The sequence below is a fragment of the Thamnophis elegans genome, chromosome 15, assembly GCF_009769535.1.
Source record: "Thamnophis elegans isolate rThaEle1 chromosome 15, rThaEle1.pri, whole genome shotgun sequence".
NCBI lineage: Eukaryota > Metazoa > Chordata > Lepidosauria > Squamata > Colubridae > Thamnophis > Thamnophis elegans.
In genome coordinates this window covers 19,294,773-19,310,980 of record NC_045555.1, presented here as the reverse complement: position 1 = coordinate 19,310,980, position 16,208 = coordinate 19,294,773, and the positions used below count along the sequence as shown (strand labels likewise).

General features: G+C 41.6%; 1 protein-coding gene across 18 annotated transcripts in view; it reads right to left on the bottom strand.

The window, feature by feature from the left end:
* The window catches only part of SORBS1 (sorbin and SH3 domain containing 1), a 129,110-nt gene that overhangs the window by 33,429 nt on the left and 79,473 nt on the right, over window positions 1-16,208 (bottom strand). For 17 of the 18 annotated variants that reach the window (XM_032231556.1, XM_032231561.1, XM_032231558.1 and 14 more), the window contains 4 exons: window positions 12,799-12,846; window positions 12,102-12,216; window positions 9,724-9,838; window positions 5,013-5,096 (listed from right to left, as the gene is read on the bottom strand). In XM_032231556.1, the coding sequence (XP_032087447.1) occupies window positions 5,013-5,096; window positions 9,724-9,838; window positions 12,102-12,216; window positions 12,799-12,846 (362 nt within the window). The remainder of the gene's footprint in view (window positions 1-5,012; window positions 5,097-9,723; window positions 9,839-12,101; window positions 12,217-12,798; window positions 12,847-16,208) is intronic. The other variant, XM_032231567.1, reaches the window with a different exon arrangement.

Sequence of the window (16,208 nt, the reverse complement as noted above, 5' to 3'; positions counted from 1 at the left end):
TCTTTCAGAGATACAGTAATATGGGTGATATTTTTGGGCAGCAACACATGGACTGAGAAGGCTGGTGGGAAGGGGGCTATGTGTCGACTTATCTGCATTAAGACTCCCAACTGAGACTGAGATATGCCTCTTCATGCTATATATATAAAGCATCCACTAATGAGCATTTTAAATGTAAATGTTCCCCTAGCACATACGTGCTAGTCGTTCCCAACTCTAGGGGCGGTGCTCATCTTTTTTAAGTCGAAGAGCCAGCACTGTCCAAAGACATCTCAGTGGTCATGTGGCTGACATGACTAAAACACCGAAGGCACACTGAACGCTGTTACCTTCCCACCAAAGGTGGTCCCTATTTTTCTACTTGCATTTTTATGTGCTTTCAAATTGCCAGTTTGACAGAAGCTGAGGCAAGTAACGGGAGCTCACTCCATTACGGGGCGCTAGGGATTCAAACTGCCGACCTTTCTGATCAACAAGCTCAGCGTTTTAGCCACTGAGCCACTGCATCCCAATGAACATTTTACTGCTACAAAAATATTTCAAGCCTCAACTGAACTCCAGCCTTGTCATATGCACCTTGGACTCCCAACCCCTTGTGTTTTCCTGACTGTATTCTGTACTGCTTATCTCCTGCAAAGTTTGTTTGGATTTTTTTGAACCTGGAGTGATTCTCAACCTTACTATTTTCTGGCCTTTACTGTCCTTAAGCCTTAAAGTGTGTGTGTGAGGGGGATGTTCTGTTCTATATCTGTGAGAACCCACGTTGAATGCAGCATCTACGTCTGGGCATCACATTTTAAAAATAAATTTGGAGACACAACCAAAGATAATTAATATGATCAGAGAATAGAAAACTCAATTGTGCAAGATAAACTAGGAGAACTGGGTAACTATGAGACGAAACTGTGGATAGGACAGCATTCTTCAAATACCTAAAATAATGTCACATAGAAAAATCCAGTACGTTTTTAGTTGAGTTGAGTTTATTTATAGGCCGCCCTTTTCCCTGAGGGGACTCAGGGCGGCTAACAACTTGTATGGGAGGGGAAAACATACAATAACATATAAACACAATGTATAATTAAAATCGAGCAACATTCATTCAACATTCGGGTGGGGGCGGATTATACTCTTTACCCCCAGGCCTGGCGGGATAGCCAGATCTTGAGGGCTGTGCGGAAGGTCTGAAGGGTGGTGAGGGTACGAATCTCCACGGGGAGATCGTTCCAGAGGGTCGGAGCTGCTACTGAAAAGGCTCTCCTCCGCGTAGTTGCCAGCCGGCACTGGCTGGCAGATGGCACTCGGAGGAGGCCTAATCTGTGAGATCTTATGGGTCGAGAGGAGGTGATTGGCAGGAGGCGGTCTCCCAAGTACGCAGATCCACTACCATGAAGGGCTTTGTAGGTAGTAAGAAGCACCTTGAAGCGCACACGGAGATCAACAGGTAGCCAGTGCAGCTCGCGGAGGATAGGTGTTATGTGGGTGAATCGAGGTGCACCCACAATCACTCGCGCGGCCGCATTCTGGACTAGCTGAAGCCGCCAGATGCTCTTCAAGGGCAGCCCCATGTAGAGCACGTTGCAGTATTCCAGCCTAGAGGTCACGAGGGCGCAAGTGACTGTTGTGAGAGCCTCCCGATTCAGGTAGGGTCGCAACTGGCGCACCAGGCAAACCTGGGCAAATGCCCCCCTGGTCACAGCCGACAGGTGGTAATCAAAGGTCAGCTGTGGGTCCAGGAGGACCCCCAAGTTGCGAACCCTGTCTGAGGGGTGTAAAATTTGGCCCCCCAGCCTGAGCGATGGAACACTAACCAAATTTTGGGGAGGGAAACACAACAGCCACTCGGTCTTTTCTGGGTTGAGTACAAGCTTGTTAGCCCTCATCCAGTCCCTGACGGCCTCAAGACCCTGGTTCATCACGTCCACCGCTTCATTGAGTTGGCACGGGGCGGACAGATACAGCTGCGTATCGTCCGTATATTGATGGTATCTTATCCCGTGCCTCCGAATGATCTCACCCAGCGGTTTCATGTAGATGTTAAATAGTACGGGGACAGGACCGACCCCTGCGGCACCCCATATGTTAGGGGCCTCATGGTCGATCTCTGTCCCCCAACCAACACCGACTGCGACCTGTCCGAGAGGTAGGAGGAGAACCACTGCAAAACAGTGCCTCCCACCCCCACCTCCCGCAGTCGTCGCAGAAGGATACCATGGTCAATGGTATCGAAAGCCGCCGAGAGTTTTTAATCTTAAGAGTGCAGAAGTTGAAAATGCTTCTACAAGAGTAGTCCATCAATGGGATCAAGTTACCTGAACTTTCATTTCCTGGGTTTGTTGAAGTAATGGCTGGATATATACCACTTTTTGCTTGGGATGCTCTAGTTTCAATTGCTACAACGGGCAGTAGATTGGACCAAGGGGTCCTCTCCAATTATGTGATTGTGAGATTCTATTATTCTTATGAAGAAGTAAAATCTGGGAAAGCAAGTGAAGCTGTTTGGGTTTTGCAATGGTACCGACTTTGAACAAAAGAATAGATGAGAGCAGTGGTGAAATTCAATTTTTTTACTACTGATTCTGTGGGCATAGCTTGGTGGGCGTGGTGTGGCTTGGTGGGCATGGCAGGGGAAAGATACTGCAAAATCTCCATTCCCACCTCACTCCAGGGGAAAGATACTGCAAAATCTCCATTCCCAACCTACTTTGGGGCCAGCCAGAGGTGGCATTTGCCAGTTCTCCGAACTACTCAAAATTTCCACTACTGGTTCTCCAGAACCTGTCAGAACCTGCTGGATTTCACCCCTGGATGAGAGGGCAGTAAAACTACTGGTTTCCTTGTTGCCCACAACTCTAATGAATACTGGATTAGTACTTGCTGTCAAACTGGCCAGCTTTTCAATATTCAGTTGCAACTTCCATCTTTCTGCTGTATAAAATGTTCTCTGCAATTTGCTAAGTTCCAGCTTTCAGTCATTCAAAAAGCTACTTGTGGCTCTTGACGTCAATTTGACTATTAGCCTTTGTCAAAAAGCAACACTGCCGCCATGTGCCATGGCCAATGAAGGAGCTGGGAAATGGGGTGTTTTGAGGAATGCTGTTAGCTACAATTTGGCTCAGCAGTTCATTTCCAGCATTTTGCGTTGCATTCATCATAGTGAGCAATATGACATAATTTTCCAGTGATATCAGTGACAGTTTTTGCTAAAAGTCTCTTCTTTGAGGGAATATCATCAAGAGAGCCCTGGGCAGAGGTGGATTCGGCCGGTTCAGACCTGTTTATGCCAACCGGTAATTCCGCTGATCAGTTGGCCCCGCCCACTCACCCCTGCATTAGTCTGTCCTATATTTCCTTTGTTTGAAGCCCAACTGATAGGCGCCGCAGAGTGGATTGCCGCACCTCAGCTGTTTTACTCACTGGGGTTGCAGTAGAGTGGTTAGAGAGTGCACAAAATGCACTCTCAGCAAACCGGTTGTTACACCAGTTGAATCCCACCACTGGCGCTGGAGATAAGCCTTCTTATCTTCAACTTCAATAGATATCTGATCATCCTCCATTTTATTGTTCAGACCAGTTCATAAAAATATGTGTCAATTAAGAAGGGTAAAAACAAACCCTTGTCTTACTTGAACATCTTATCCATGCATTGTCCAATACCAATTCCACAAATAAAACCAAACACCAAGTAAAGGAATCAAATGCTTCCGTTTGGTCAAAGAATCAATACGAACTAAGCCTCCCAGTCTGATACAGAATACTGTATGCATTTTTTTGTGTTGTTCTTTTGACAAAAATTTGCCACTTTATAAAACTAAATAAGATATGAGTTAAAGGAAGCATTAAGCCCAGATTGCATTGGATGACTCTAGGACAGTGTTGGTGAACCTTTTTGGTACTGAGAAACGGGAGCGTGCACAAACGCATGTAAGTGCACCAGAAACTGGAAGAGCAGCTCTCCAGCACACATGCAAGAGCGCTGGAAACCGGAACAGCAATTCCCCGACATGTATGCATGTGCTGGGAAGCTGAGCTTCCAGTTTCCAGCATGTGTGCCGGTCACCTGGTGTTCCAATTTCTGGCACGCATGCACATGTGAAGACCAGCTAAAAATGGAAGCTCAGCTTCCTGGCATGTGCATGTGTACTGGGGAACTGCTGTTCCGATTTCCAGCACTCCCGTGCATGTGCTCTTCCGGTTTCTGGTGCTCCGGCGCACGCAAAGGCCAGGTGGCCTGCATGCATGTGCACACAGGAACCTGAAAGAGCAACGAATGACGGCTGGCGTGCCCAGAGTGATGGCTCTGCATGCCACTTTCGGCACGCGTGCCATAGGTTCGCCATTACTGTTCTAGGACAACCACTGTCTTAGCTCAGTTCTGTGTGCACTGCCTTCAGCTTCAGAAAGGAAAGGCAGTAAGTCAACAACTAAATTTCACCAAATGGTTTTTTTCAACTATTGAACTGCCTTTTGGAAGAAATCTTTAATTGGTACATTTTCCTTTGAAATATAGATCCCAAATAAAATCCATGCAGTCCTCTCATATAAGGCCTTCTATAACCAACAATTTCATTCAATGCCAGGATAAAAATGAGAACTTCAAAATGAGAAAACTTTCTGATATTCTCCCTTCCTACTTGTTAGCAAAAACAAAATTTGAAAAGCATACAAGTTGGAAAAACAAGGTGACTGAATTTACTCCTCATGGTTGTAGAATCAAATTACAGTTTGAAACGTAATTCTAGAAGACCTATAGAAAAACATCCATAGTATCTTATAGTTACAAATTTGTTGATATTCCTTCAGTTTGATTTTCAAAATCTGGCCTGCATGATTTTCTCAAAAAATAAATAACACACATTATAGTTTATAAAATAATAACTCTTTTTTACAGCACAATCGCTGACTAAACCAGGATGAGTTAATTTTTGTTCCATTATGCATACAGTGAAGATGGAAAAGACAGTGATACATAACAAAATCTTATTTATTAATGCTTGGGACTATCAACTTACCGGTTTCCCAAACTCCAATTCCGAAAAGAATTTATACCAAGGTTCATTCTTTAAATCTATCTCTTCTGGGCTTATATCCCGAGGCTAAAGAGTTGGTAATATAAGAATGGAAGAAAGAGAAGGACAATATTATGCAAAGAATGCATAGGAAGACTGTTAAAGGTGCCACATTCTGTAATTTTTTTCAATAGTTTCCTAGTTATCAAACTGGAAGGTCACACCCATAATTTTAATAACAATTTGCAATCTTATTCATACTTCACTGGGAATAGGTTTACTTACACTCATTTCTAAGTAAACAAAAAATGGGAGTGCATTGTTATCGTTAAAGAAAGGTATTTCCTAACAAAGAATAACCTATCCACTTATTATATTTCTGTTATTTTTTTCTAAAACAGGAAAAGCAATGAAGAAATAAGAGATATCAGAATAACAGAGTTGGAAGGGACCTTAGAGGTTTTTAAGTCCAACCCTCTACTCAGACAGGAAGCCCTATATCATTTCAGACAAATGGTTGTCCAATCTCTTCTTCAAAACTTCCATTGTTGGAGCATTCACAACTTCTGGAGGCAAGTTGTTCCAGTGATTAATTGTTCTAACTGTCAGGAAATTTCTCTTTAGTTCTAAATTGCTTCTCTCCTTGATTAGTTTCCACCCATTGCTTCTTCTTCTGCCCTCAGGTGCTTTGGAGAATAGTTTGACTCCCTCTTCTTTGTGGCAACCCCTGAGATATCGGAACAGTGCTATCATTTCATCCCTAGTCCTTCTTTTCATTAAACAAATAAAAAATCATTTCCTTCATATTTAACTTTAATGTACATTTCAAGTTAAATAATCACTTCCTCCAGAATTCCAGTTGTACAACTTCACCAAAAATACATGGGGGAATGACTGGAAGATTATGAATTGTCAACAGTAATAAGGGTGGAGGAATCAACATGACCTGTCCTTCTACTAATATAACACGTGAACAAAGTCTAACAGTCCATCTCTAATCTCCAAAGCACTTTACCTGAAACAGTCCAGATTTCTATTTCCTCAGCTGCTGGATAATATCATTCTCTGAATATGATCCATCTTTTACTCCACTCCCACTGTAATATATTACCTTATTTATATAGAGTATGGCATCTTTAACAGCACATGAGGTAAGTAAGAAGGCCTGTCTCAAAATTAGCACATGAAAAGGTAAAACTCTACACCAGGGGTGGGGGAAGTATGGCCCTTTTATGACTTTTATGACCATGCTGGCTCAGGAATTCTGGGAGTTGAAATTCACAACTCATAAAGAGGCCATAGTTCCCCACCTCTGCTCTACACCATACAGCTGGCAAAGAAATTCTGGGTCTTGGAGTCCAAGTTGCCACAGTTGGGAAAGCTTGCTCCACACTAAAGAGGGTACATTTAGACAGCATATGTGTTAGTGGTGAAGTTGCTAAGGGAAACAGATAATTCCCTAAAAAAGAGAATGAAAAGCTTCTATTCTAAGAAATTGCCAACATTTCATGCATGATTATGGGATAAGAATTCAAATAACAATTAAGAATAGTCTATCTAAGAACTGGATATACCAAGAACAATATGACAGTTAAGGAGGAGTCATATTCTGCTACTGCATTCCATGTTAAGGAAAAATATAAAATTAATGACATGCAGTTCTTAGAATCACTGTACAAGAAATAAAGAATACATCAAACATTTCTTAAGACACATCCTTGGTATATAAGATACAGTGCAATCAACCCAGAATATGTGGAGTGGTGCTAATACAGTCCCAGGTTTGCAAATGTCTTTTGTTTCCATATCACACTCATATTAATCTGAGTATCAATTCCAATTCCAATATGCTCTTCACTAGAATTACTACCAAGTTAGTTATACCAAATTCTACTCCTGGATATTTCCTTAGAAAAATGCTTCACATTTGTTTGTTAAATGAAATTCTGTTACATTTAAATTCCTAAGAAACAATTCAAAATAAATTCACTGATCATTTATTTTCAGTGTAGTTTGTGTCTTGTAGCAGCCGTGTTCAAATTTGTTGTACCTGGAAATTTGTTAAGTATTCTCTCCATGTTGTTATCCAAGTAAAATGCATGTTGAAAATAGTCACCCAAGATTTAAAGGCTTGGGTATCCACATGTGACAACCTCCTCCTTAATTAGAAACATTTTTTAAGGAAATTTGGATTCAAAATTTGTCATGCTACCTAGATCACATTTAACATTTAAGTTGATTCAGATTCAACAGAGAATTTTGCCAAATGCTTAACTGAAATCAGTGTTATGTCCACAGCATTCCCACAAATTATTAAGGTTACCCAATAAAAACAGAAAGGGCAAAATTTGTTCTTGACAACTCTGTCATTGCATCAGAGTGATATAGATATACAGTCAATGACTGCATCTCATTTAACTCTTCCAAACCATTCCATTTTTTAAAATCCCCCTTGGGTCACCAAATTGGAGTCAACTAAGGAAACTAGTCTAGTGGCCACATTGCAGGGGGAATAATGTAAATCAGATTTGTTATTCGTGTTTTAAAATAGAGCCGAGCTTTTCTTCATAGAACTTTTTTAAAACCACCAACTTTCTGGTAGAGCTTTTTCATAGAATTTGAATCTGAGATTTGTTTATTGATTACACAAACTTCTAAATGATCTTGTTATTTAATAGTAGCTCACATTAAGAAGCTGTGGCATGCAGAAACATCATACAAGGCTTAAAAATATAGTTTATTTATTGACCTACCAGTCTTCACAGACTTTGAATTGGCTTATGAACAGCCCATCTAACAACCTGAGTTGACTCTCTAACAGCTTGCTGTATGTGCAGAGAGCTTTAGGGAATAAAACATGTCCTGATCTTTTCAAGAGGTTCATATTTGGCATACTACACTATTTTTCAGAGTATAACACGTACTTTTTCTCCCCCCAAAAGAGGGTGAAAATCTGGGTGCATCTTAAACACTGAATACAGCATTTTTGGCCTCCCAAAACCCCTCCCCCTTCACAAAAATGGACGTGCAGAGGGTTTGGGAGGCATGCAAAGTGCTCCTGGAGGCTGGGGAGGGCAAAAACAAGCAAACAACGGGCCGTTTTTGGCTCATTTTTGCCCCCCCCCAGCCCCCAAGAGGACTCTAAACCTTCCCAAAGCCTATGCATGCCCTGTTTTTTGCAAAAAAATGGACCTGTTTTTGCAATAAATGGGCCTATTTTTGCGAAAAATGGGCCTGTTTTTGCAAAAAATGGGCCTTTTTTTGCTCATTTTTGTTGTCTCCCCCCCCCCCAAGCCCCCATGAGGCATGGAGAGAGTTTGGGAGACCTGCAGAGTGCAAAAACTTTTTTTTTAATTTACCTCTTCAAAATCTTGGTGTGTCTTATAGTCTGAAAAATACAGTAATAGAAATAGAGAGAAAATATCCCTCCCTTTTATATGAAGCTAAACAGTGAGAGAGAAAATAATGGTTTATTCCCCCTTTAGTTTGGATGCTGTAGCCAGAGGAGAAAGAAAGAAAGAAAAAATCATCCTTTCCCTTCCATCCATTCAGGAAAAACTGGATAGTTGATTTATTTGTGGTCTGCAGCAAAAAAAAAAGTTGGCACAAAAGAGAGAAAGTCTTCCCTTATTAACAGGGAAATGGAGAAACAGCAGTATTATTATTATTATCTGAATGGTAATGATATTTACAGATAAATTACCTGTAGGATAAGGAGCACTAGTCTTTCCCCCCCAGTAGGAGAAGGGCTGGTTGAGGACTGGCTCCTGCCTGCCTACCAGTGTGCAAACTACCCCTCCCTCTTTTTCCTTCCTACCCCTGCCAGTTGTGATGTAGTTGTGACTCAATAGTAGTAGCAGTGACTCAATAAGGGATGCAGTGCAGCAGGGCTATCTTACTCATTCAGAATGCAGTGGAAGGCAAACAGTCCCATGAAGATCTAACAAGAGTTGCCCCTCTATCTGCACTCTCCACATAGGAACATGGCTTCTCCGGTTGCTCCTGAAAGGACCCCTGAAGGATTAGAGCATACAGAGAGTGACCTAATTTAGCTTTTGTTAAGTTGCTGTTGAGAGAAGCTCCGTTGTTAACCTAATGTGCCAACTGCCTAGATAAAACCTCTAGGCGAATTGCCAAGCTTAGCCTAGCAAAGTAACTTCTTGTGAAAAGTCAAAAGTGGATTCTGCCAAGTAACCTTGCTTGTAACTTGAAATGTGTTTTCAGCATTCCCTAACAAAGCTCTGACATACACCAGAAAATGTATTTCTTTCTCCTTCTAAGGTCTATTATTTCGAAGCACTGAGACATTTCATGAGGTTTGCGTAACATGAAATAATGTTATGACGATCTGTGCAAGCTGTGTAAGACTATAAGAAGTTTGGAAAAAAAGGTTTGTTTACACGGTGAGGCGCACACCTGTTTTTCTCTCTATCTGCTCTGTTAAGGTGGGAGTCTTTTTACTTTCTGCAGAAAATAAAAACTGATTATCAGTAGCCTCGTGTTCAGAGTTTCATTGGAATTATCAAATTCTGAGCTGAATTCAAAAACCTTTCACTCCCAAGGGGAGAACCTCACACAATTCCTCAAACTAGGCCTCTTGACTTCTTGGCCAGTTTCTCTGCAGGCTTTCAGGATATACTATTTCAGGCAGGGACCAAATCCACAGAGCCCAATGGAAAATAGGCACGTAAAATAAAAATAAAATCACCATTACCAATGTTTCATTGTCCAGAACTGAGGACATCCCTGGACGATAATCATAAATGCTTCTAGGGTCAGCCCAGTGCTTCCTCGAGTCTATTTTTTTGTCTGGAGGCTCCCAATCATTCCTTTAAAGGAAAAGAAAAAAGAAAAGAAAAATAAAGTGCACCAGTTCAGGTCACAGCAATCAACATTTTCTTTAGAAGCTGAAAAGAAAAAGAGAGAAAGCTTCATCCAATTTAATTTGTTTGCAGAATGCTTTTTTTTCACTAATTCTCCAAACCATCATTCTGTTTATTCCAAATACTACAAATCCACAAACCAAATTTTTATCAATGTCTTTAATTTGTAATTTCTTTTCTATTCTCATTTCCATTCTCTGACAAACCCTGCTTCATATGCATGCCTTCTGCTAAGAAACATTGTAAGGCTTAATAGATCTATTATTTGCACATAGAATAACAGACTTGGAAGGGACCTTGGAGGTCTTCTAGTCCAATCCCGATTAGGCAGAAAACCCTATACCACTTCAGACAAATGGTTATCAAATCTCTTCTTAAAACCTTCTAGTGTTGGAGCATTCACGACTTCTGGAGGCAAGTTGTTCCATGGATTAATTGTTCTGTCAGGAAATTTCTCCTTAGTTTTAAGTTGCTTCTCTGCTCGATTCGTTTTCATCCATTGCTTCTTGTCTTACCCTCAGGTGCTTTGGAGAATAGTTTGACTCTCTCTTCTTTGTGGCAGCCCCTGAGATATCAGAATACTGCTATCATGTCACCCCAGTTCTTCTTTTCATTAAACTAGACATAGGTACCCAGTTCCTGCAACCGTTTTTTAGCCTCCCTAAACATCTTTCTTGCTCTTCTCTGCACTCTTTCTAAAGTCTCCATATCTTTTTACATCCTGGTGACCAAAACTGGATGCAGTATTCCAAGTGTGGCCTTACTGTTCCGGCGGGCCTGGGGCTGATGAGTTCCCAGCCCCACTTGAATTGCTGTGACTGTTGTGTTGCTTTTAATCTGTTTTGTGTATCTTGTTTTTTGTCCTGTTTGTTTTTTGTATTTCCCCCTTCCCCACTTGTTTGTTAGCCGCCCTGAGTCCCTCGGGAATAGGGCGGCATACAAGTATAATAAACACTCAAACACTATAATAAACACTAAGGCATTATAAAGTGGTATTAACACGTCACATGATCCTGATTCTATCTCTTTGTTGATGCAGCCTAGAATTGTATTGGCTTTCTTGGCAGCTGCTGCACACAGCTGGCCCATACTATAGGCTTATTCTTCTTTTTTATTATAAAAAGCAAATGAGTCCCTGTTCAAATAAATATTCCTGCTATTCCCCAGAAACACACACACACACACACCAAAGTAACTGGCAAAGTTTAGAATCTCAGTTGAGCCAATTCCTTATTTTTTAGCTAAATGACATTTGAGACACCAATTATTTAAAATGGAGCCAAGCAGATTGCTGTCCTTCATTCCATCATTCCTAGGGTCATCCCCAAGGCACCTTAGATTTCCTACATTAGAAGTCTTGGGTCAAGAGAAGGATGACACTTTTTGCACAATGGAACGATCAAAGATTGTTCTTGGCTACATCCAGGAGTGGGTTGCTTCTGGTATTACTGCTGGTTTGCAACCTGTGTGCAGCGTGTGTGTGTGTGTGTGTGTGCACTGTTCAATGTAAATTGTTGTGCGTGCATGTGCAGAACAATTTATAGTGAACTGCACACGTGCAGTCATTAAAATCCAAAATGGCGGCAGCCAAGCGGCAGCAAGGGAACCAGTTCAGGGGCGTGGCAGGCCTGGGTAGCCGCCAGTTCTGTGACCCAGCCTGAATTCCACTACCAGTTCGGTTGAACTGGGCCAAACCAGCAGCAACCCACCTCTGGTTACATTCGTAATTGGTTGGGGATGAGATAGGATGGTAATATATAGAATTGTAAGAAATCTCAGTGCCATCGCAAACTGAACACAAGATGAACCCAAAATACGCTTACTTGGACACAAATTCTATCTAAAATGTATGTGCTTACTAAAGATTACTTTGTGAATGATACAGAAAACCTAGTTTTCAATTTAGTTTATTATTTTTCATTTTATTTTTGAATTCTGCTCTTATTACTTTATAAATAACTCAAGGTAGTGAATATACCCAGTACTCTTCTCTCCTATTTTCCCCACAATAGCCCTGTGAAGTGGATTGAGCTGAGAAGGGAGTGACTGGCTGAAAGTCACCCAGCTGGCTTTCATGTCCAAACCAGGACTAGAAATCACTGTCTCCTAGTTTCTAAGGCAGCACCTTAACCACCCGGCTTGTTTGTTTGTTTGCTGACTTGTTGCATCACCCTGAGCTATTCCTTCAACTGTTCTTATCTGGGATTACCTCTCTTTAAGAGATGAAGAGCGAGTGGGCAATGGCAAGGTGGCTGATCTCTTCATTATCTTGTCTGTGTTGATGGTATCATTCTCGCTCTTGGAACGGGGCACTGAAGTTTCTCCTGTTATTGCAAAGGGATAAAGTCAGATGCGTTTGTAGGAGAACAAAGGCACCAGTATTTGAAAACATGAAGGCTTGTTGTATTCTGGGTATATAATGGGTTTTTCAACTGGAGTTAGATTCATTCAAAACATCATGTAACTTTCTCTTTCGTGCAACCTTTAGCCAGTGGTGGGATTCAGCCGGTTTGGGCGGACCAGTTGTTAAATTTCTGGCTGGCCCCGCTCCTTCCTGCCCTGCTCCTTCCAGGAGTCCCCACACACAAAACCAATTTCGTTGTATTTAAGTACAATGACAATAAAGATTATACTTACACCCCGTTTTTGCTCCCAGGTAAGTGCAGGGAGGCCTACTAGGCCCAAAATGGGGCGTGGGGGGGTTGATGTGGCCCCCTCGTGCCCCATTTTTGCTCCCAGAGGGTTGCAGGAGGCTGAATGCTGCCTGTCACACCCCCTGGCTATACCCACCATGACCATGCCCACCCAGCCGGCCATTAGGGCAGAGAACCAGTTGTTAAATTATTTGAATCCCACCATTGTCTTTAGCACTAGAATAGAACCCATTTCAATGTTCAAATACTTACCTTCTTTGTCAAAGTAGTCCTGTGGAAAATATGAATCAGAATCTTCATCTGGGGAAAAAACATAATTTGCTATCTGTTTAGACATTCCATTATCTATTTAGGACTATGGCTTCCCCTTCTGCCACTTTAAAAATCCAAGTGCAAATTCTATTATCGTTTCTGGTAGTTTGATTAATAACAAAGACACTGCACTCTTTATGCAAAAGCAGCCATCAGTACATTGCAAGGAATATATGGGTGGGTTATTTATACCTCCCAGAATTAAATATATTCAGTATTCATGTATTCTTCCATGCTGGCACAGTTTTCATGTCACCTCATTTATTAGGACCAAGCTTGAGGAGGCCAAGAGCTGGGCTTTCCCTCTCCATAAGCAGAGGAGATATATGAAGGCTTCGGTGGGGCAACTGCATGAGATCTGGTTTACATGTAGCATTAAACCAAGATTCTAAATAAACTATGGTGATGTGCTTTTTAAATAACACCAAATCAAATCAGATGAACTCATCTATTGCATTAAACTGCAATATAGCATGTGAACAAGGCCCCTTTATCAATATTACAATCCAGTCCTATGTACATGTCCTCAAAATTCAGTCCTAATGCATTTAATAATATATATTGAATTATACACAGGTTTGCAGCTGTATTCATTCAAATCATATTCTAAACCATTTTTTTAACTGAAATCATATACATATCTATCACATCAACCTTCCCAGCAGCACAGCATCCTTCCTTAATAATAATAAAAAGGGTGCCTGAAAATACCTGGGAATGGAAAATGCAAGTTAGCATTCCAATCCCAATTTTTTAATTGAACACCAAAAAAAACAATGCTAACTCCATAGGCCTTTGCTTATTCAAATTAATATGCCCCATGAACCTATGCCCTGGAATTACAACCAAAATCTTCTATTTACTCTCCTCCTTCCTGCCTTGTGAAATGATTCACATGCTCTAAATATTTTCATTTCATTAACTAAGCTTCCAGATCTGTGCATCAAAAAAAATCCCTAGGGAAAGATTCTTCATAAACCCTCAGCGAAACCTTCCAAACTCTCGTAATACAAGGTAATTTAGCAAATCTGGTTTACAATTAGCAAAAACAACACTGCCTTACATCTGAAAACGCATACCGGTACTTTGCACAGCACGGCTGATGCAAAATCAGAAAAGAATAAATCTATGGATCTCCAGCCTCCATCTAAGCACTGGATTTTTCAGGCTATTTACAAACCACCCAGAGTCACTTAGGTGAAACGGGCAATGTAGAAATTCAATCAATAAATAGCATTTACAAAGATCTGATCGATAAATAATTTTTACAAACATTCCCACAGGGCTGGAAGTTAAAGTGTGTTCTTTAGTCATTTGCTGCTGTAAAGACCACCAATCTCTCTGCTTACAATTGATGGCCAAAGAACCTGGGTCAGTCTCCAGACCCCCATGATCTGATACAGTCATGCTATATAACAGTGTTGACAAACCTTTTCAGCACTGAGTGCTGAAATGGGGGCGCGTGCATGCGTGCAGAAACCCGGAAGAGCAGCAATCGCCTGATGCGCATGAGCGCGCCAGGAAGATAATCTTCCAGTTTCCGGTACATACATGTGCACCAGCCACCTGGTCTTCCAGTTTCTAGCATGCATGCACGCATGAAGACCTGCTGGCCAGTACGCATGCATGCACCAGAAACCAGAATATCATCTTCTTGGCCTGCACATGCACACAGGGCCGGTGCACCAGAACCCGGAAGAGCAACGGGCAATGGCTCACGTGCCCGGAGAGATGCGTCTGCATGCCACGTCCGGCACATGTGCCATAGATTTGCCACCACGGCCATATAATATTCCTGTCTTTACACAAGCAAAGCAATGTTGAGAAGCAGAAGCTTCTTAAAGCAATGATAGCAGCAGACTTTAGGAATTAAATACAATTCCACCTAGCAAAGGCCTGAGCCAAGCAATTGCAGAATGGATGTCATCTGAAATGAAAATGAGTTAGTTATTTGGCAGCTCGCCAAACGAGATAAGGTTCGTATTTGATAAACAACCCTCTGAAATTCTGTTTGCTAAGCCTTGTGGACTGTGAATGAAAGGAATTCACAGTCGTGTAAATAAAAGGGGTTTTGCCAGGACCAAGGCTTTGCTTCTAGCTTGTTAAGGAAGCCTGGGTCAGAACAGTTTCTTCTCCAATACTTCCAGGATTAGTCACAAAACCACAACTGGTTAGGTAACTAGATAGTGTTTTTATTAGGCGGTACTTTAACTGGGAAGATTATAACACAAATCTGCCATTATACCACTGGTGCCTAGGTTCTTCGACAACAATGCAGCATATCTTGTCGGATTAATTTTATTTCATTTCTGGAGCAGGTAATGTCTTGCATACAGTGTGGAAATGCTGTAAAACATCTGACAATGTGTGCATGGCACTCCGATTAGCAAGTTATTCAAGTTTGATTGGGTGAGATTTCTATATATTTAATCCACAACTAGCCTGAAACTTTACCCAGAATGCCCATCAATGGCTTTTCATTAAGTTGGGAGAGGTATAATGTAAGGTGCCATATGGCTCTTTGGTACAGGAGAAAACTTATCGGAAAACTGGAGAAAGCAATTCAGAGACTAAGAAGTCAGAAACAAAATTCAAAATGATCTTGATAGATTTTTGTGAGAAGTGGGTCGAAAACGGCATTGAATATAAATTTAATAGCAACAAATGCAAAGTTATCCTCCACAGCTGCCTCCTCATTTTAGATTAGCTTGTTCTCAAAAGTCAGGCTGGTTCCCATTGTCCTGTCTTTTAAGAATGTAATGAAAACTGTGAATTATCATTGTCCCGCAAATGGAAGACCTTCATTAGGTAACAGCAATAGAGGGGTAGCCTTACATGTGTTCTTCTGCTTTTATAACTGTAGGTCATCTAGAGCAGGGCGAAACTCAAACTCAAGGGCTGCGCGCAGCCCTTCTGAGCTCCGTTTTTGGCTGTGACAGCCTCCTGCAGCCCTCTGCCAGCAAAAGCAGAGCTTGCAAGGGCAGCACGTGGGCTGCAGGATGCTGAGATGGCCACGCCCACCCTGGCCACACCCACTCAGCCTCCCTGAGATCCAACACAACCCTGATATGGCCCTCAATGAAATCGAGTTTGACATCCCTGATCTAGAGCTTGGTGTAAACTGCTAAATAAATAAATCAGCAGCAGTTTACAATCCTTACCTAAAGCAACCCCAGTCATGAAACAAGGAAAATCAGTTGCTTTAGGCCACTTTTCTCTGACGAGAAATAAGTGATGACATGGGATCTTCCACTCTCTTCTGCCCCACTTAATCTTAAGAGGAAATACCTTTTTCAACTGGATTCATCCCAGTGTGAAACAACAATTCCGATACCAAAGCTACGGACACC